Source organism: Bos mutus, chromosome 2 (genome assembly GCF_027580195.1).
Source record: "Bos mutus isolate GX-2022 chromosome 2, NWIPB_WYAK_1.1, whole genome shotgun sequence".
Classification (NCBI taxonomy): domain Eukaryota; kingdom Metazoa; phylum Chordata; class Mammalia; order Artiodactyla; family Bovidae; genus Bos; species Bos mutus.
In genome coordinates, this window is record NC_091618.1 from 109,951,657 (window position 1) to 109,974,238 (window position 22,582).

Sequence of the window (22,582 nt, forward strand, 5' to 3'; positions counted from 1 at the left end):
TCAGTTCAGTTCAGTTGCTCAGTCGTGTCCGACTCTTTGCGACTCCATGAATCGCAGCACACCAGCCCTCCCTGTCCATCACCAACACTCGGAGTTCACACAAACTCACGTCCATCGAGTCGGTGTTGCCTTCCAACCATCTCATCCTCTGTCGTCCCCTTCTCCTCCTGCCCCCAATCCCTCCCAGCATCAGGGTCTCTTCCAATGAGTCAACTCTTCGCATGAGGTAGCCAAAGTATTGGAGTTTCAGACTCAGCATCATTCCTTCCAATGAACACCCAGGACTGGTCTGCTTTAGGATGGACAGGTTGGATCTTCTTGCAGTCCAAGGAACTCTCAAGAGTCTTCTCCAACACCACAGTTCAAGAGCATCAATTCTTCAGCTCTCAGCTTTCTTCACAGTCAAACTCTCACATCCATACATGACCACTGGAAAAACCATAGCCTTGACGAGACGGACCTTTGTTGGCAAACTAATATCTCTGCTTTTTAATATGCTGTCTAGGTTGGTCATAACTTTCCTTCCAAGGAGTTAAGCGTCTTTTAATTTCATGGCTGCAATCACCATCTGCAGTGATTTTGGAGCCCCCCAAAATAAAGTCTGACACTGTTTCCACTGCGTCCCCATCTATTTCCCATGAAGTGATGGGACCAGATGCCATGATCTTCGTTTTCTTAATCTTGAGCTTTAACCCAACTTTTTCACTCTCCTCTTTTACTTTCATCAAGAGGCTCTTTAGTTTTTCTTCACTTTCTGCCATAATGGTGGTGTCATCTGCATATCTGAGGTTATTGATATTTTTTCCAGCAATCTTGATTCCAGCTTGTGCTTCCTCTAGCCCAGCGTTTCTCATGATATACTCTGCATAGAAGTTAAATAAGCAGGGTGACAATATACAGCCTTGACATACTCCTTTTCCTATTTGGAACCAGTCTGTTGTTCCATGTCCAGTTCTAACTGTTGCTTCCTGACCTGCATACAAATTTCTCAAGAGGCAGGTCAGGTGGTCCAGTATTCCCATCTCTTTCAGAATTTTCCAGTTTATTGTGATCCACGCAGTCAAAGGCTTTGGCATAGTCAATAAAGCAGAAATAGATGTTTTTCTGGAACTCTCTTGCTTTTTTGATGATCCAGCGAATGTTGGCAATTTGATCTCTGGTTCCTCTGCCTTTTCTAAAACCAGCTTGAACATCTGAAAGTTCACTGTTCACATATTCCTGAAGCCTGGCTTCAATGGTATATGAACTACCATAACATATTAAATAAATTGAGTTTTAGGTATGTTTATATTTAAAAGTACATGAAGGTTTTCTGGCAGGTTATCTGTGAAGGTCAAAATTGGACATTTATTGCAGATCCCTTGATGAAGAGGTTACGGAGAAGCCTTTGAGATTAGGGAATATTTTTTTCCCTTTCTTCAAAACAGATCATAAATTGGGAGAATACTGCTGAGGATAGACTGGAGGGGTACATATTAAAGTGTTAATTGAGGGTGCTGAGATTTCCAGTGCCTTAATGACAGACAATAGGACTTATCATTGACTTAAAAAAATTCTTTTTCATGTATGATTGACATGCAAAACAAAAATTTTTTTAAACCAACCATTGACTTTAAAGTTATGAATGTTGGGAGCCTCTGAAAAGGAAACTGAGTAAAGAGCCTGTAAGGAAGAATGCCTGTCAGCTGGGCCTAATGCAGAGCTTTGGGCAAAAAAACACACAACTGGTGAAAAACTAAAGACATAAGCTATTTCAAATCCTAAAAGATGATGCTGTGAAAGTGCTGCACTCAATAGGCCAGCAAATCTGGAAAATTCAGCAGTGGCCACAGGACTGGAAAAGGTCAGTTTTCATTCCAATCCCAAAGAAAGGCAATGCCAAAGAATGCCCAAACTACCACACAATTGCATTCATCTCACACTCTAGCAAAGTAATGCTCATAATTCTCCAAGCCAGAGTTCAACAGTACATGAACCGTGAACTTCTGGATGTTCAAGCTGCATTTAGAAAAGGCAGAGAGGAACCAGAGATCAGTTGCCAACATCCTCTGGATCATCAAAAAAGCGAGAAAGTTACAGAAAAACATCTACTTCTGCTTTATTGACTATGCCAAAGCCTTTGACTATGTGGATCACAACAAACTGTGGAAAATTCTAAAAGAGATGTGAATACCAGACCACCTGACCTGCCTCTTGAGAAATCTGTATGCAAGTTAAGAAGCAATTGTTAGAACTGGACATGGAACAACAGCCTGGTTCCAAATCTGGGAAGGAGTACGACAAGGCTGTATATTGTGACCCTGTTTATTTAACTTCTATGCAGAGTACATCATGAGAAACATCAAGCTTTCTGGGAGAAATATCAATAACCTCAGATATGCAGATGATATGACCCTTCTTGCAGAAAGTAAAGAAGAATTAAAGAGTCTCTTGATGAAGGTGAAAGACAAGAGTGAAAAGTTGGCTTAAAACTCAGCATTCAGAAAACTAAGATCATAGCATCTGGTCCCATCACTTCATGGCAAATAGATGGGGAAACAGTGCAAACAGTGTCAGAGTTTATTTTGGGGGGCTCCAAAATCACTGCAGATGGTGACTGCTGTCTTGAAATTAAAAGATGCTTGCTCCTTGGAAGGAAAATTATGACCAACCTAGACAGCATACTAAAAAGCAGAGACATTACTTTGCCAACAAAGGTCCGTCTCGTCAAGGATATGGTTTTTCCAGTGGTCAGGTATGGATGTGAGAGTTGGACTGTGAAGAAAGCTGAGCCCTGAAGAATTGATGCTTTTGAACTGCAGTGTTGGAGTAGACTTTTGAGAGTCCCCTGGACAGCAAGGAGATCCAAGGGGTCCATCCTAAAGGAAATCAGTCCTGAATATTCATTGGAAGGACTGATGCAATGCTGAAGCTGAAACTCCAATCTTTTGGCCACCTGATGCAAAGAACCAACTTTTTGGAAAAGACCCTGATGCTGGGAAAGATTGAAGGTGGGATGAGAAGGGCATGACAGAGGATGAGCTATTTGGATGGCAGCACCGGCACGATGGACATGAGTTTGAGTGGGCTCCAGGAGTTGGTGATGGACTGGGATGACTGGAGTGCTGCTATCCATGGAGCTGCAGAGTCAGACATGACTGAGCAACTGAACTGAACTGAACAGGGAAACCAGGATTCTTCTCAACTTTCCACTTAGCCTCTTCTTTACAGACAGAATATCTGCCTCAGTGGAAGAAGTGTCTTTTGAGAAAAAGAGAAAAAGAAGCCAAGGTCATACATCCTGCATGGGGCTTTGGTAGATAAATACTTTCCCACTTGTGCTGATTGGTGGTGAAACCAAATTCATACTCATCAGCAGTGAACTGGGAAACCCAGTTGTAGGAATTGTTCATCTTCTTGCTAACTGTTCCTATCCTGAGTGAGCTGACTCCATTTTATGATATAGAAAGTTGGAAATTGGTAAGAAATAAAAAGATAGAGTAGATAGCTAATCAATCCTAAAGGAAATCAACCCTGAGTACTCATTGGAAGGACTGATGCTGAAGCTAAATCTCCAATACTTTGGCCACCTGATGTGAAGAGCTGACTTATTGGAAAAGACCCTGATGCCGGGAAAGATTGAAGGCAAAAGGAGAAGGGGGCAGCGGAGGATGAGATGGTTAGATTGCATCACTGACTCAATGGACATGAGTTAGCTCAAACTCCGGGAGGTAGTGCAGGACCAGAAGGAAGCCTGGCATGCTGCAGTCCACGGAGTCACAAACAGTTGGACACGACTTAGCAACTGAACAACCATCAATGGCAAGCAGATAGCAAGATTCTTCAGGAAAGGCAGGAATACCAGGCAAGAGGAAATGAGCAAGGTGAGGAAGGTGAAAAGTCCTTCCTAGGCTGGCTATGAAGAGAACAGAAGAGGCATTGGATTGCATATTGTGGGGAGAGGAGTAATCACACAGGTGGACATATCACTGATTGAATTCTACCATTAGATGAATAATGTTTTGACCTAAATACAGGAATGGATGTAGGTTCCTAGGCCAGAAAGGAAGAACTAATTGGCCCAACAGTGGGACTGAAGAGTCAAAGGGAATAGGCTGGAAACTGCACAGGCAGCACTGTAAGGCTAATACCTCCATAACGAGGGGAGCATTGGGCACCCTTTCTCAAGTCCCCTTCTCTGAACCAAGGAAGGAGACCCAATCTGCTTTTAACTTCAGTCTTTTGCTCAGTGCTTGAACCCAAAGTTCAAAGCTGAAATATATAGGTAGTTTTTCTCTTTGAAAGAGGAAATCTCTGAGCGGCATGCTGGAAAGAATATTGTCAAAGACACACAGGGTTAGATGCTGGTCTCGAGGGTGTGGTCCTTGTCATTTCCTTTGTGGATGGTCATCCTAGTGGTGAAATGTCTGGATGCCTTATTTTGGGAGGTTTCATAGCTTGTATGCTTATACATGGTGTGTGTATGTGTGTTATAATTAGAGGAAATATTGAGAGTTTTACATAAGCTCTTGAGATAACTATGTATAGACATAATAGATATAGAACTCACTGCTGTGGAGTCTCTGTTTTACTCTCTGGGATCTGCTTCTGTGGGGAGTCTCTGGATGCATTCTACAAGCCTAACGCTGTATTGATCAAAGTAATGAGGTTCTGTCATGTTAAATCCACGCTAGTCCCAGAAAACCCATTTCGTAGGTGTTCTCCTTAGCTACTCTTAAGTTGTGTGATTAAAACAGTGATTCTTGAAGTCAGAAACATGACATCTTGCCTTTGATTTAGGAGTTTGAAGAACAGTATTTTTCTATCGTGGAAGCCTAGTTTAAAATCCTCATTTGTCTTTGTAGCATTATCAGGTATCCAGCAGATGTCACTATTATGGTCCATGTTCAGTTTTTTGGCTTTACTGAGCAGTGTTTGCAGAAAAGGCTCAATTCAGAGGCAATGCTTTATCAATGGTCTAATGACAGTTTTTATTGGTTTGCTGCTATGTATAGTACTCAATCAAGTGCCCAGCCTGAGTATTTTTAGTCAAAGTACTTTATCTATAAGCATAAGATACAGGGATTTCCTGGCTATATATTTCATTTCTCACCTATAGGAAATGCAAATATTTAAACAAATAATTGTACTTTTTTTTTTACCATTAATTATTCTTATGTATTCCACCTTCAATATAAAAATAGGACTTAGATCATCACACATCATTTCTATTCTTACCAAAAATGTAGAGTTTTCTTCCCCATACTAACCAGTTCTCCTACAGTTCAGTTCAATTCTGACACTTGTCTACCTCAAGTTAGCTTCAAATTATACAAGTTAGGGGCCTACTCCCACAGGACTGCCCCAACCTCAGATACCAGTTACAACTCCCAAGTTTTCCTATTTCTAATGGACAGCCTGTAAATAGAGAGTTCCCAAGACCCTCCTCTTCAAGTTCAATAATTTGCTAGAAGGATTCATAGAACTCAGGAAAGCAGTTCACTTAATATTCCTGGTTTATTATAAAGGATGCAACCGAGGAACAGAAAGTGGAAGAGATTTATAGGGCAAGGTCTTAGAAGAGGAGGCACCACCTCCTCTTTTCACCTTCATGCGTTTGCCAACCCAGAAGTTCTCCAAACCTGGTCTGTTAGGGGGTTTAGTGGAGGCTCTGTTACCTAGGCATGCCTGATCAAGTCATTGCCTATTGATGATTGATTCGATCTCAAGCCCTGTGCCCTCCTTGAAGTCTGGAGTCCGGCTAAGATTTCCAACCCTTTAATCACATCGTTGGTTCCTCTGACAACCAGCACACCCATCCCCCAAGAGTCTCCTCCTTAGCACAAACTCAGATGTGGATGAAAGGGGCTTATTGTGATGAACAAAGGACACCCTTCTTGGCTCTATCTATCACTCAAAAAGTCCTAGAGTTGTAGAAACTCTTGTGTCAGAAATGGGTATGAAGACCAGACGTTTATTTCTTATTGTAGTAAAACATGACAGGTAATTTCTAGTGAGTCTTTCAAAATGCTTTGACCTCATTCATAACTATATACTCTATAATTTAACTTCTGATGTTCTAATGAAACATCAGTGAATGCCCTCCAACTATTTCATATAAGCTATATTCAAGATGATAAGGAAACATCTCTACTCTTGTCTTGAAGAAAGACCCATACTTGAATTTGGGAGCTGGTATTAGCTAGGGTGGCTATGGTTTTTCCTGTGGTCATGTATGGATGTGAGAGTTGGACTGTGAAGAAGGCCGAGCGCCGAAGAATTGATGCTTTTGAACTGTGGTGTTGGAGAAGACTCTTGAGAGTTCCTTGGACTGCAAGGAGATCCAACCAGTCCATTCTGAAGGAGATCAGCCCTGGGTGTTCTTTGGAAGGAATGATGCTAAAGCTGAAACTCCAGTACTTTGGCCACCTCATGGGAAGAGTTGACTCATTGGAAAAGACTCTGATGCTGGGAGGGATTGGGATCAGGAGGAGAAGGGGATGACAGAGGATGAGATGGCTGGATGGCATCACTGACTCGATGGACATGAGTCTGAATGAACTCCGGGAGTTGGTGATGGACAGGGAGGCCTGGTGTGCTGCGATTCATGGGGTCACAAAGAGTCCGACACGACTGAGCGACTGAACTGAACTGAACTGAAAGGCTAAAAGTGTCTTAAAGAACAAAGAACAGTTCCCTCTAATGTAAGCATTCCAAGGCAAGAGGTTCAGACTGTAGAACATCTCTGTTCCATCGAGTCGTTGGTCTCAGCATTCTAATCAATGGCATGATTTAAGGTGGGTTGTTGGGAGTTCCATCCAGCAGTAAGGGAAAAAAAGTCTTGAAGGAGGCATGCTCCCTTCTATAAGGAAAGCCCAGAAATGGCCCACCTCATTCTGCCTGTTCCTTTGTTAAGAATTTAGTTACATGGCCTAAGTGCAAGGAAGGCTTGGACATTGTTTGTATGCCCAGGACAGTGGGGTGGAGATGGATGTGGGTGGACTAGTGGTTTCTACCACAGTGCTGGTAAGTTTATTGGTTTGATTGGCAATGACCAAACATGATTCTTGATGTCCTTTTCAGGAGGTGCACTCAGTGTACAGTATATTATCTGGGATTTTGAATATTGGAAACATTGAGTTTGCAGCTATTTCCTCTCAGCATCAAACTGACAAAAGTGAGGTGCCCAATGCAGAAGCCTTGGAAAATGGTAATTATTTGATTCGTGTGCATTGTGTTGCCAAATACTTTTACTTGGGTAGTTTTTCAAGACTCAAAGATATAATGTGCTGGTCCTTAACTGTCTCTGGGTGTTTTCACTAACCAGTATTTCCCAGAGAATATCTTGTAGAACATCAGTGTTCATCTCATAAGTGGCAAGTACGTAGACATTCTTCTGAAAAGTCCATGGCAGGTAACTTTGGGCAGTGATTCTCACCAGTGGCTGCTTTTAAAAATCATCTACAAATTTTTGGAAAAGATATGAGAGGTTGGACCTCACTCTGAATTCACTGAATCATTATCTGGAGGGGATAACACATGCACCTATTTATTTTAAAATTTCCACAAGTAATAATAGTGGCACAAAGAATAAGATTCCTGAGTTAGAAAAAAAATTTATTTAAATAACATCTCTTGTGTTAAACTGTAGCACTTAACTATGCTAATGTGCTTTGTGATTTTCTGAGAGCAGACTATAGTCTTCAACAGTTGCTCCAACTAATTTGGTCAAAGACCATCTCCTTCCACATTTTTTTCATCTAACACATGTAAAGAGCTTTCAAAACTGTTTGGGAGGCACTGCATTAGTCTAGGTTCTTCTTGGGGTTCAGGGCCCCACATGTTTATCCTTGGCTCTGAAGTTCTGCAGATACAGCCTGGCACATGGCTGATGTTGAATGAATGCTGGCTAACTGGCTGGCTGGCTGGCTGGCTGGACAGTGGATGTCTACCTCCTCCAGCATTATCCTCACCCTCTCTTCTAGCTGCCTCGGTTCTCTGCATCAGCCCTGAAGAGCTCCAGGAGGCTCTCACCTCACACTGTGTGGTCACTCGGGGTGAGACCATCATCCGCGCCAACACTGTGGACAGGGCCTCGGACGTCAGAGACGCCATGTCGAAAGGCCTGTACGGGAGGCTTTTCAGCTGGATTGTAAATCGCATCAACACGCTCCTGCAGCCAGACAAAAACATATGGCAAGTTCCCCGATGGGCAGAGACCTTGAGGAGGGCTGTCATTGACCCCAGTGTCTCCTAGAATTTCCAAGAGGAAGCATTTGGTCTTCTCTTGGGTTTTCTTTAATGAAGATCTCAGGGCATCTCCTTTAAAAGATGGTGTATTTACACCGGAGAGGCTCATGATTACAGAGCCACTGCATTATGGTGTTTAAAAGAACAAGCTTAGCTGGGAGCTGGGCAAACTGGGTTTGCATCCGGACTCCATAGCTTCATCTGTGCATATCCTAAGTCATAGTTTCCTCATCTGTAAAATGAGAATAATATCCTCCTCCTGCTGCTGTTTTTAGAATCAACTGAGACATTTCATGAGAAGTGTTAAAGCACAGAAATCTCACAGTATTGCTACTTCTACAGCTTTATCTGTGCTAAGCATTAGTGTTTTCTAGATTGTGGAGGAACTGACAGTATCGAATTCTAGAGTCTTCTTCTAACTAAGCCTTGTGGGTGAGAAAGTAGAAGAATAAATGAGCAGCAGTTCCAACCCCTTCAAATAGGGTGGCTCCTCTTTAATCTCTCTATAGATGGAGTTTCTGAGGAAAATTTGAAATTTTGCTGCTTAAAATAAGAGAAGTTGGAGGTACTGTTGAAAGGCTTAGGAAACCAACTGTTTAACACAGAGACTGTTCCTTTCTGAAAGGCGGCAGGATGCCGCTTGCCCTGAGTAGCTACATGTGTAGATAAAAATATAGTCAGTCTCACTGCCCTGAGACTGCTGTTTCCTTCTCTAAAAGGTTTTATTCTTCTCTCTCATGCAGTACTGCAGACGATGGTATGAATGTGGGGATCTTGGACATTTTTGGATTCGAAAACTTTCAGAGAAATTCATTTGAGCAGCTCTGCATAAACATCGCCAATGAGCAAATTCAGTACTATTTCAATCAGCATGTTTTTGCTCTCGAGCAGGTAACAGTGAACTCTGAAGGCCCTGGACGTGGTGGGGAACGTGCCTGCAGGCTGCCCAGAGTTTGAAGCAGAAACCTTGTTAGTGAGGTTAACAGGTCAAAGACTCCAAAGAAAAACCACTGATGAGGCAGTCCTGTCAAAATAACTCGACAATCTAAATGTAGTTTGATAAAAAGAGGTCTTGATTTCTGTGGAAAGGTACATTTCCTCCCTTGAGTGAAGCTGATGACAAGCCAATTATTTAAATGCTGTTTCCAAACTGATTCATATGCATTGCCCAAAATGCTGCATTCTCTTCTGCTTTATTTAACTAAAAATATTTGTGATCACGTCCCAAATGATACCGGATGATCTGGAACTCAGGATAAGGTTCTTGGTTTCCAACTCTCTCACTGACCATATGAATCCCCTGTCTCCTGCATATTAGACCCCACCAGAAGTGGATTGGTATCTTCCGCGAGGAGTAAGATACGTTCTTGGTTTTCTCAACATGGAAATCTTCCCCCATGAGTCTAATGGCAAATAAAACAGGATGTAAAGCTAGCGGACCCAAGGTCTGGGGCCCTTATCCTCCACCTCGACCTGAACCCAACCCCAAGACTCTCCTGTATGAAGAGAGAGTATATAGTTGTAAAAACTAAACATTCTGACTAAACTCCTTGTTTTAATGCAAGAGCAAGGAACCCATTAAACTGCTAGGTTAGATAAAGACAAAGTCATGGACTAAAAACACCGATATTGGTTTTATCATGGAAACTGGACAAATCCACAATGCACTCCTCCCCCACCCATCTTGTACAAAACAGACCTTGTTTCAATCCAGTTTACTTCCATTTATTTTCCCAGGAAATCTGGAGTTCTTTTTAGTTTTTTTTTTAGTTCAAGATGATTCCTTTGCAGAAGACAGAAATCTGCTTTCCTCCTGGTTTCAACCAAACTTGTCACCAGAATAAAAAATTTTCAGCTTCCCTTCCTTTCTACATCAGCTTCTCAATTTAAGTTACCAAGTACATGTCTGAGAGACAGAGAGAGACAGAGAGCCAAGGTTCTGTTGCCAACCTTACCACCTGCCATAGGCTCCCTATAGGTCAGTCTTAAATCCTGAGCTTCAACAGTGCTGGATGCAGAAAAGCCTTGTCCTACTCACATAAAACAGACCCTGTTCAGTGTTGCCAGACAGAGAAAGTGCATGCAGCCTGGTGGTACCTAGGCCAGTACTGGGCTGGAGTGATTCACGATCCATTTCCTTCCAGATGGAGTATCAGAACGAGGGCATTGACGCTACCCCCGTGGAGTACGAGGACAATCGCCCCCTCCTGGATATGTTCCTCCAGAAACCCCTGGGACTGCTTGCGCTTCTGGATGAGGAAAGCCGGTTTCCTCAGGCAACGGACCAGACCCTAGTTGGTAGGTACCTTTTAGAAAAGGCATACTTATGTGCAGAAGAGAACTTGGCTATTTGGCTCATATCATCAAATGGTTTATGGAATCCTTCCTGTGTATTTTGGCTACCTGGCGATTGTGAAAATAGAGACTCTGCTTTTAATAAATTGAAATATTCAGAACACATCCTGGTAGGATTTGTGTGTTAAAGCAAACCCATCACCATTTCTCAAACTCTCCTCACTTTCCTGTTCCTGTAAAGCAAATTACCTTTACCCTATGTCAGTATCATTTTTACACCTTCTGTTCCCCTTATTTTCCATGACCAACACTTGATACCCCTCCTTTTTCATGCCCTTCTCTCATATCTCTATCTGGACCTCCAGCCATTTTTAGTACAACTTTGTATAGAAGCCCTGCTGATGTTCTGGCTTCCTGGCTCATATTTTATGCTGGACATCCCACCTAATACAGTTTTTGTAAAGCTACCTTTTCATTAAATTACCACTGTCTGTGGAGTGATGGTAAAACATCTCCTTCTAGCATTTGGAGTCCTCTGTACTTACCCCCATACCTCTCCATCTCCTCCTCCTCATCAGTCTTCAGCGTTGCGTGTGACCCATCTCTCACTCTGTGAGATCCTTGGGCAACAAAGTCCGACTGCTGCATCCCTTTACTGCTTAGCACGGTTCCTCACACAGAGTAGGCCATCCTTGACCACAGCAGCAACATTATCTGGAGAGGGATGGAGAGGAAGTTTCGAGCCTTTTTCCCAGATGGAAAATTGATTTGTGGAAGAGATTCGCTTCTAGGAGTTGAGAGTGCCACCTTTGACTTCCTTTTAGCTATAAAATTGTCGCAAGTTGTCAAGAGGAATATAAACCAGGATTATTTGCCTTCCATGGAGTATCTTCATGGTTCTAAAGCTAATTGGTTGGTTTTCTGGTGTCATCAGTGTTTATTCTTGGAGTTCTCAGAGAAGAACATGGTATCATCGAGATCAGCTTGACACAAAAGACAACATGAAACAGCTAGATGAGAACTTGAATGTAAATGCCCATCATGTAGGGGGGTGGGGAGGGGATCTTTCTCCATCACTGTACAAATAAGAATAATTTCAGGCTACTCTGAAGTTCCTTATTCTGAGTCGTCATGATTTGAGGAGCGTATTTTTGTCTAAAGGACCAAAGAGTTCCCATTGTAACTTTTAAACATGAAAATCCACACAGATAAATTTGAAGATAATCTTCGATGGAAATACTTCTGGAGGCCCAAAGGAATGGAGCTGTGCTTTGGCATTCAGCACTATGCTGGAAAGGTGAGTTATTAAATCTGAATTTTGACAAGGAACAAGGGTCCACAGTACTCTGTTTGTGGCATTCATGAAATTGCTTGCAGATTTCTTTCTCCTTTTAATTCTTCTTGAATACCTAATCATAATTCTTAAATCTTCTCAGTGGTATTGCTCATGGAAAGTAGCCCCTGGCAAAAAAGCAATTTCTCACTGGGGTGGCCCACAGAGCTGCCATCTGCTTCTCACCTGAGGTTTGGCCTAGAAGTGACAGCTCTCCAGGGAGAAAACATGATGGCTTTTGCAGCGTTTAGTGGTGAATGCTCACATTCAAAAGTAATTTGGAGATGTGTAGGCAACGAAGGAGGGTTAATATCACAGTGGGGCTCAATTTTTAGCACTTTGTAGCACAAGCATATGTCTACAGGGCACCAAAAGTGTCTAGATAAAAAGGGGGGGAAATTCACTTCATCATCCAGATGTTAAGGTTTTACAACATTAACTGAAATTTTCACTTTTCATCCATTATTCTTCAGTCTCAGTTTCAAGTTCCTGAACGAGGTTAGTGAGTGATTCAGGAAATCCCCTCCTCCTGTAGCCAACAATTCATTGCTCATGTTACTCTCTAAGGAGCCATGTGAATTATGGCTAATTGGTTCCGGCAGGGTCTGCTGAGGCCCTGGGCCCAGAAAATGGGTAGGAGTTCAATAAAAGGCATTCTGGGTTATATTGTTGATTTAAGATTTGTTGAAATTATTTTTCACATTCATATTATGGCATGGAAATTAATTTTGCCTGACTGAATGTTGTTTGAAAGGCAATTTAATGTAAGTGAAGAGATTGTTTTTGTCTTCACATAATACATGACAGCATCTATCTTGGATCTTGGCTAGAAATTGCAATCCAGTTTTCCCTCCTAAAAACTTCATTTACCCTAGTGTTGGAGGCTGACTGCACAAGACATCCACTCTGATCCCTGGTCCCCATTCTTCTCCTCTCTCCTGCCTTCCATTCTCGTCCCCTTCTTTGCACCTCTCTTCCCATCTCTGTCCTTTTACACCTATTTTCTAACTACCACTCTTCTTCCCTCTTGTCCTTTCTTAATTTTAAAAGGAAAAAGAAAAGATCTTTTTCCTTCTGGGCTCTGTGTCCTTTCTTGAATTCATTTCTTTGGAGCATCCCTTAAAAAGTCTCTGATCTAAATGTCCTTTGCCCTGAGAACCAAGAATGCTCAGAGCCCCTGAGCCACCACTCAGGTGCCACAAGCACCTTGGGAAGCAGCGAGGGTGAAATGTGTATAGGCATGGAGCCAATCTGCCCGGGCTGGGATGCCTGCCCACCCTGGTGACATGTGTGGCCGTGGCCACATGATTCAGCCTCTCTCTAAGCTTCTGTTTGCCCACAGTGAAATGGAGGCAATAGCAGTGTTAACCTCATCAGATGGATGCTTCTCATATTGTGAGTGGCCAATATAATTATTCTGAAGTGATTTATCTTTGATAGGACTCTCTTCATCAAAGAATAGTTGAACAAGGAGTTAAGATAAACTGGCCTCTCAAAAATTTCAATTGTCCCCCTTATCTGGTGGCCTAGGTTTAAAAGCATGGCTATGTAAAGATGAATTCTATACAGAGATCGATTAATGACTGACCTCAGGCAATGCCAGTGTTGCCTGGCAACACTGTGATGGGGACAGTATTGGCTCACTTGTGATTTGCTCTTTATGTTGCAGGTATTATATGATGCTTCTGGGGTTCTTGAGAAAAACAGAGACACTCTCCCTGCTGATGTGGTGGTCATACTGAGGGCATCAGAAAACCAGCTTCTCCAGCAACTCTTCTCAATCCCTTTGACTAAAACAGGTACTGGAGGGACTTCCCTGGTGATCCAGTGGTTGGGACACCATGATGCCACTGGTCAGGGAACTAAGATCCTTCATGCAATGTGGCATGACCACAAAGAATAAATTAAAAATTTTAAAAAGACAACAATCAACAACAACAAAAAACTGGGTACTTGTAACGTCTCTGACAGCCCTAGGCCTGCCTCATGCTTCTACAAGCCTTGCTGGGGTTTTCTCGTTCATGTCTAAATATCACCAGGGCAGTGCTACTAACATTTTGAAATTTGAGCAGGGGTAAAAGTCTATTCACCTGAGTTCAAGAAAAAGAAAGTGATTATTTCTTTTGCATTTAACTGCACAGCATCAGCCTATATATACATGTGTGTACACATGCACTTTCCATAGCATCAGTTTTTAGACTTCTCATTTTCTCTGCATGATTCCTTTCATTCTTCCATTTATAAAAGTGCATGTTGGGACTTTCCTGGCAGTGCAGTGGTCAGGGCTCCATGCTTCTCCTGCAGTGGGCACGGGTTTGATCCCTGGGTAGGGAACTATAATCCTGCAAGCCACATTGTGTGGCCAATAAAAAAAATAAAAATAAAAACATGTATTATTATGCACTCAGTCACTCAGTCATGTCCAACTCTTTGCGACCCCATGGACCATAGCCGTCTAGGCTCCCTTATCCATGGACTTCTCCAGGCAAGAATACTGGAGTGGGTTGCCATGCCCTCCTCCAAGGGATCTTCCTGACACAGGATTTGAACCTATGTCTCTTATGTCTCCTGCATTGGCAGGCGGATTCTTTACCACTAGCGCCACCAGGGAAGCCCATAGTTTATATTATCATAAGTAAGTAAGTGTTAGTCGCTCAGTCATGCCCGACTCTTTGTGACCCCATGGACTGCAGCCCACCAGGCTCCTCTGTCCATGAGATTTTCCAGGCAAGGATATTGGAGTGGGTTGCCATTTACTTCTCCAGGGGATCTTCCCAACCCAGGGATCGAACCCAGGTCTCCTGCACTGCAGGCAGATTCTTAACCGACTGAGCTACAAGGGAAGCCCATGCTGCTGCTAAGTCACTTCAGTCGTGTCCGACTATGTGTGACCCCACAAATGGCAGCCCACCAGGCTCCCCTATCCCTGGGATCCTCCAGGCAAGAATACTGGAGTGGGTTGCCATTTCCTTCTCCAATGCATGGAAGTGAAAAGTGAAAGTGAAGTTGTTCAGTCGTATCTGATTCCTAGCAACCCCACGGACTGCAGCCTACCAGGCTCCTCTGTCCATGGGATTTTCCAGGCAAGAGTACTGGAGTGGGGTGCCATTGGTTCATGCTAAATGCTTTAGGATGGTCTTGGTTTACCTAGAATTATTGAGAAGATTATTTCTATTTATGTATGATTTCAAGTAATGGGACTGGGGCCAATCAGAGTCATCCAGTCAGGCAGTCCTGAAAAGTTACCTGGTCCAACTTCCCACTTAGTCATCGACTAAGCCCACCACTGTTTCTAACCAACTTGGAACAGATGTGTCACTGGCCTATATTCACAGCCTTTGTCTCCTTAGAGTCAGCTTCTGTGTAGTTGTTAAGTCGGGCCTCATTCAGGATTAGGAGGCCAAAAGATGGACCATCCTAGTCTTTACTGTTTTACCCAATGGGTTCTAACTGGGTCACGCGCCTTTGATTTATCTGGGATTCTGCTGCTGTTGGCTGGGCAACAGACTTGAGCTTCCCATAGCTCTCCTCTCAAGGGCCTTATGTTTTTGAGGCTATGTCTGGAAACAGCTACTTTTAAAAAAGGAGGCAGAGAACTTCTTTAACATTGTTCATAATTTCTTTTTCTTTTCGTGTCCCTTGTCTGATCATTGGCATTGTGTCTAGCTCGGAGCCTATGCAAGCTAAAAGAGAGTGGTTGCCAGGTCTGAATTTTAGCAACGTGCGCAGGAAAGAAAAGCTTACTTAAGAAAAAAGTCACAGTCTACAACCTTTGCTTCATCTTTACTTTGAAACCAGCTTTTAACTTTTTTTAAACATGCTCCCTTAAGAATAGTAGAGTGCCCCCCCGAAGGCTGCCCTCCAGCTTCTTCTCCAGACCTCCCTTGGAAACAGCCAGGATTTGGTTTTATTATCAACTTCTGGGAGAGTGGGCAGCTGTGGGCTGAGCTGGGGCTCCCTCACCAGAGACTGAGGGGTATGCTCACTAGGTGACTCTGCAGAGTCAAAGAGGCAGCCATTTTTTAATAGGAGACATCCTCTTTGAAATAAAATATATCCAAGTGACTTGTTAGCTAGCATTTATACCCTCCTGTATATAAGAGTAATGACTTGTCAAATCCATTGACAATTTTGGAATTTCAAATTTTTCAATCTTTGGCAAAATAAAAACAAGTTCAAGTCTTGGCCACTGGGTGGCGCTGTGCCAGAAGTCATGCTCTGCAGCAGCCACTGCTGCCCGTGATCGCCTAAAAGCTGGGGAGGAACAAAAACAAAGAGATATCCTCTGCTTTTTGCTTTTCTCTGAAACAACTTTCCTCCTGTCTTATAACCTTCTGAATCTTGCCTTGAAACTGCGCCCTACACCACCTGGAGGAAACAAAAGAGAGAACTGAGACGAGAACAAACATGTTTTCCTGACAAGCTTCCTTGTATTCTTGAGTTGTATATTATGCATAATAATTTCTTTTGAAATCCTTAGCTTTGCTTTTCTCCACATTTTGAGTATAATTATGAAAACTTTAGTAAGCACGATTCTGTTTTCTTTTTCTGAAATTATTCATGGAAAAAATACCTTCAATCAACAAACATTCATTGAAGAGTTGCTAAAAAACAAGGCACTGTATAGGCAGTAAATTGGAATATAATGTGGCTTTGCCCTAAAAGCAACTGGAACTTTCTTTTACCTTCACTTTCTACCTAGAATTGAGCACTAATGTATCTCATTATGACAATATTTGCCTTCAAATCTCAGTTTTAAAGAGATTGTATATCCTCTGTTGAAAGTCTGAACGTTAATTAAGCTTCTAAAGTTTAAAAGTGTCACATTCTATACTTTTTGGTTGTACTATATTACATCCCTTGAAAGTAGAAAAACCCAACTGGACAGAAAAGGTTGTATTGTGTTTGCTAAAAATACAAACGCTTATTTCCAGCACATACCCTTTAGGAAGGGCAGTGTGGCTGTCCATCTCAGCATTGGGGCTGGAAGCGAGATCCCACACATCCTAGCATTTTGCAAGAGAATATATATGTGTTAGTCGTTCAGTCGTGTCCGACTCTTTGAACCCCATGGACTGTAGCTCACCAGGCTCCTCTATTCATGGAATTTTCCAGGCAAGAATACTAGAGTGGTTTGCTATTCCCTTCTCCAGAGGATCTTCCTGACCCAGGAATCAAACCTGGGTCCCTCACATTGTAGGCAGATTCTTTACTGATGGAGCTACCAGGGAGCTTCCCTTGCAAGAAAATATGCTAGTATTTTCAGTGCGTGAGAAACTATTTTCTTGGTCATTTAAATTTTTATTTATCCTGCTTGAAACACTTAAAGGGGGCATTAGTTCAATGAGCATAGATATTATGGGCAATTACTTTACGAATTTCTTTTAGGGGATGAACTACAGAGAGGAAGGAGAAAGGTCAAAGATTGGAAGCCTTGGAGGCTATTAACCCCAAACTTTAAAAAGAGGTCCAGCGTTTGGCTCCTCAGTTTCAAGAAGAGAGACTGCCAAGGGGAGTTTGGCAATACTCTGGTTCCTGGTCTTGGTGGTGACTACATGGATATTGGCTTTATAATATTCATTATGCTGTACGTTTATATTTTGGATACTTTTTTACACATGCAATCAATTTCATAATAATACTTGTTTCCCCCAAAGGATAGAGAAAGTGAAAGTGAAGTCGCTCAGTCGTGTCCAACTCTTTGGGACCCCGTGGACTATAGCCTACCAGGCTTCTCCGTCCATGGGATTCTCCAGGCAAGAATACTGGAGTGGGTTACCATTTCCTTCTCCAGGGGATCTTCCCGACCCAGAGATCCAACCTGGGTTTCCCGCATTGTAGGCAGGTGCTTTAACCTCTGAGACAAGAGATGGTATCTTAAAATGCCTCCTCTCCCAGGACTGCTGGGCGGGTGACAATCCCTTCATTAGTGTATTTCAAACAGAAGTATCAGCACTTGGTTTAATCTCTTATCAAGGTTTAGAGGATTAACCTCTGGGTGTGTTTGTGTAAAACTATAATATAAAATCAGAGAGAGTACTCCAGTTGGCATTTTCCTTTCTCCTGCACCCACCTTCCTGTTCACTGAAAAGGTTATAAAACATGGAGCATGAGATCATGAGGTTCAGGGTCCTCAGCTCTTCCCAGGTTGCTGCAGTGCCCTTCCCAGCAGCTGTTTCTGTGGGCACCCAGCTGTGCCTGGTGTGGAATCACCTCTGCCTGATGGGTGCCTTCTTGTTCTGAGATGCCCAGTGACCATCAGATAAACAGGCAGCTATAGTCAGTAAGGATCCTCTCTCTTCCCCTCTTTGCTTTTGCAACCACTCTTTGGCCACTTCAGACGTGATAAAATTTTCTTTGTAATCCTTCCTTTTGATAAGAAATTCTCTGAAGACTTTATATGTGAAAATTTGTTGTGGCAGCAACACTGCTTTCCAACCCTTCAGCTGGGACTTTTCAAACTAACGATCCAGGTAGAAAAACATTAAAAGGAAAGATGTTATAACATGGTTTCATGGCCTATTTTCCTGTTTGGGGAATATTCCACTTGCTACAAGTAAACTAGAGAAAAGTTCAAAAGGCTCAGGGGAGGAAAGAGAAGAGGAGGTTTCAAAAAGAACTTGAAAAATCCATTTCTGTCTTTGAATCATGAATTTTGATTTTCAAATGGGAGTTTGGGGTTTTAAAAGAATTAGGAACTTTGGAGAAGCTAGGGGAAAAAAAAAAAAAAACAAGAGTAAAACTAGAGAGTTATTCTCTGAGCCACAGAGTCTGGTTTTGCTTCAAAATCTGGAACTGAGTTTTTTTATACTGTTGTCTTCTCTCTGAGGGTTCTGAGGTTTCCTCTCTTGGAATATGCAAGTAAAAATCAATGGTAAATTCTATCTTGACTTCATTGGCTCCCCTTATAATTTGGAGAGGGGACAAGACGAGCCCCCCCATTGTATCTGCAGAGCTTTGTAATACCCTGCTGAAATCCTTGCTGTGAATTGCCTGATCCTGATTCTGTAACTCCCCAAATTAACAGCATTAAGGTCGTAAGGGGACGCCTTTTTGTAACCATCTCTCAGAGTTCTCATTTTCCACTTCTGGCTCTTTTTCCATTCTGGCAGTTCAGCGTATGAGTCTGGCAAGATGAGCTGACTCTAGGTGACAAAGTTCCAAGTCACAGACGTGGACAGTGCTTGGCCCTTCCTGAAATGGAGGAAGGCCCGAATAAGCCAACCCTGTTCGGGAGCCCTGCTGACTCATTTCCTCCTCGAACAGAGACCTGCCTTTTTCTTCTAATTTGGGAGTGCATCTCAGTCAACCGATAATATATATTTATCATCTTTCTATTAATAGATATGGTGCTATGCATAGGTGCTTTTTAGAAGGAATAAAAGAAAATCCCAGCCAGAATAGGCTGACAGAGAAAGAGTGCTAAGTCCTAAAATGTATAAAGGATGCACAACATCCTGTGTGCAGCAATATATGGGGGGTGAATATAGGCACTGTATCTATACAGGTAAAAATAGAAGGAAAAGTCATGGAAATATCATGAGTCAAAGTAGGCAAAGAGTTCTCTTAACTAAGAAAGGCTTCTTGGAAGAGATTTTTTTCCCCCCCTAATAGACTAGAGAAAATTGAACAGTCTGGTGTAATGAGGCATTCTGCACCAGGGTGTACAGCCCTGGAAATGAGGGGAGGTGGCGGGGGGTGAATAAGTGAACAGGACAAAGAGGAAAGGACTCGGGGCAGAGAGAGAAGTGAAATGAAGCGAAAGTTGCTCAGTTGTGTCCAGGCCAGAATACCGGAGTGGGTAGCTGTTCCCTTCTCCAGGGGGTCTTCCCAACCCTGGGATCGAACCCAGGTCTCCCGCATTGCAGGTGGATCCTTTACCAGCTGAGCCACCAGGGAAGGGGAAGCAAATGGAAGAACAATAGTGGGCTCCTGGTGCTGATCCGAAATGCTCAGGGTGGGGGCAAGGTGGACTTCTGCAGGGACAGCTTTAGGGTGAGAAAGGAAAACTTAAATAGGGTGTTAAAGACTAATTAGAGAGAACCAGGGTGCCCCAAGGAGTCTATGTGGAGCTCTGTGTGAACAGATGCTCAATAAATACTTTCACATTCTACGTTTAGATCTAGCATGAGTTATTTTATATATAAGGTGTGAGATAGAGACTTGTTTTTGTTTTTTTTTTTCATAAATATGTCTAGTTATTCCAAAACCATTTATTGAAATGACTGTCTTCTCCACTGATTGCTTTTACATTTGTCGAAAACCAATTGGTTATGTGTGTGGGTCTGTTTCATTGGTATGTGTCTAACTCATGGATGCCACAATGTCTTCACTCATAGCTTTACAGTAAATCTTAGGAGCACATAATGTGATTGCCTCGGATTTATTCTTCTTTTTCAAAAACTTTTTGGCTATTCCAGTTTGTTTGTCTTTACATGTAAACTTTAAAAACAGCTTATCTATATCTATAGAAAGGCCTACTGGGATTCTGATTGCTGTTGCATGAAATCTATGGGTCAATTCAGGAAGAATTTTTATGTTTACTACAATGAGTCTTTCAGTCTATGAACACACCATGTCTGTTTATTTGGATTCTCTTTGATTTCTTTAATTAGTATTTTGTTTTCACATGCAGATCTTGTACATGTTTTGTTAGATTTATATCTCAGTATTTCAGTTTTGGGAACTAGTATTGTTCTATTCGGAGAAGGCAACGGTACCCCACTCCAGTACTCTTGCCTGGAAAATCCCATGGATGGAGGAGCCTGGTAGGCTGCAGTCCATGGGGTCACTAAGAGTCAGACACGACTGAGAGACTTTACTTTCACTTTTCACTTTCATGCATTGGAGAAGGAAATGGCAACCCACTGCAGTGTTCTTGCCTGGAGAATCCCAGGGACGGGGGAGCCTGGTGGGCTGTCATCTATGGGGTCGCACAGAGTCAGACACGACTGAAGCGACTTAGCAGCAGCAGCAGCAGCATTGTTCTATTCTACCATAGGATTTTGTGGATTGACCTTGTCTTAAAGGATCTTGCTAAACTCACTTGTTAGTTCTAGGAGTTCTGTTTGATTTTGTTTTTGCAGATTTCTTGGGGTTTCTACATAGACAGTCATGTTATCTGTTAATGAGAACCCTTTTTTATTTTTCTTTCCAATCTTACACCATTCATTTCTTTTTCTTGCCTTGTTTGACTGGCTATGACTTTCAGTATATAGCTGGATGGAAGGGGTGAGAGGAAACGTCTTGCTTTGTTCTGGATCTTGGGGTAGAGCATCCACTCTTTCACCGTTAAGTATGGTGCTGGCTGTGGTTATTATGTAGGTGCCCTTTCACTTGCTATCCCCTCTGTGTGGATATTTCCCCCAAGACATACCCATACCCATTGCACTTTCTTCAGGTCTTTTCTCAAAATCTACTTTCCCTGGCTACCTTGGTAAAAAATTTCAACCTACTGAATACTTATAAATCCATTTCCTGTTTTATCTTTTTCCTTAGCACTTATCACGACCTAACTTACTGTATATAATTTACTTGTTTATTGTCTGTCTTCCTCCAGTATAAAGTAAGTATTAGATAGCAGGAATTTTGTCTGGTTTGTCCATTACTGTCTCTTCAAAGTTTTAGCAATACCTAGTATATGGTAGCCACTCTCTATGTATTTGCTGAGTAAATGAATGGATGGTTGAACCAAATCTACCCATCTTCCTGCGTCTGTTCCCATTTTGTTTTCCTGCTAATCTAAATGACTGAACCATCCTTACTGTCATTGCAAGCGACTCTCTGTTTGCCTCTTCATTCCCTTCCTCACCTTCACAGGGGCTTTCATCCCGCAATTATTCCTCCTCTCTTCTGCATCAGCTATTTATTCCTCTTAATGTGGTCATCCTCATCAACATAGTATCTTCTGTCTTTTTGACTACTTGTTATGGGTTGAATTGTGTCTCCCTCCCCAAAAATATGTATGTTGAAATCCAAACTCCTAGTTCATCAGGATGTGACTCTGTTTGGAAATAGGGCCCTTGCAGAAGCAATTGAGGTAAAATGGAGTCACCAAGATGGGCCCTATGCCAGTATGACTGGTGTCCTTATTAAAAAGGAAAATTTGGACAGAGTCACACAGAGAATGTCAGGTGAAGATGAAGTCAGAGAGCAAGGCGGTGCCTCTACAGCCCCTCTCTCCTGCATCTCCTAACCAAACTCTGCTTCTGCTCTCTCCTCACCCAGCCTGACAGCTAAACAGTCGTCTTTCTAGGAATAGAAATGTGATGATGTCACCACCCTGCTTAAAGCCTCCCATGGCTCCTCATCACACCTAAAATAAAATCCAGACTCCTTTGCTTACCTGAAACTCTTAACGTAAAGTCCCCATCTTCTTGAACTCTTTCCCTCCCTCTCTGCCTTCATTCTGTTCCTCAGACAGTCCAAGCCTTTTCCTGACTCAGCACCCGCTGCTCACTCTGCCTGGGACATTCTTTGCCCAGATCTTTACAGATCTATCCTTGTGATCCAGAATTTAGCTTAAACGTCACTACCAAAGAGAGGCCTCCTCTGTCTCCCCAATGGATGATAGCCCCCTGCTTCCCCACCCACTCTGTCATGACACCCTGTTTAACTGTCTCCATCAGGAGCTGACATAATCTTGTCTGTCTGTCTTCTATGACCTGCCCCCTACCCTCCTTTCCTAATGCATAGTGAGTCCTAGTAAATATTTGTCAAATAACT

The 22,582-nt window shown here is 42.5% G+C and overlaps 1 protein-coding gene across 1 annotated transcript in view; it reads left to right on the forward strand.

Annotated features, from left to right (window-relative positions):
* MYO3B (myosin IIIB) overlaps positions 1-22,582 on the forward strand; it is a 444,395-nt gene that overhangs the window by 201,762 nt on the left and 220,051 nt on the right. Inside the window, 6 exon segments of the mRNA XM_070360748.1 lie at positions 7,063-7,189; positions 7,965-8,175; positions 8,973-9,120; positions 10,374-10,527; positions 11,733-11,821; positions 13,527-13,656. Of these exon segments, the coding sequence (XP_070216849.1) occupies positions 7,063-7,189; positions 7,965-8,175; positions 8,973-9,120; positions 10,374-10,527; positions 11,733-11,821; positions 13,527-13,656 (859 nt within the window).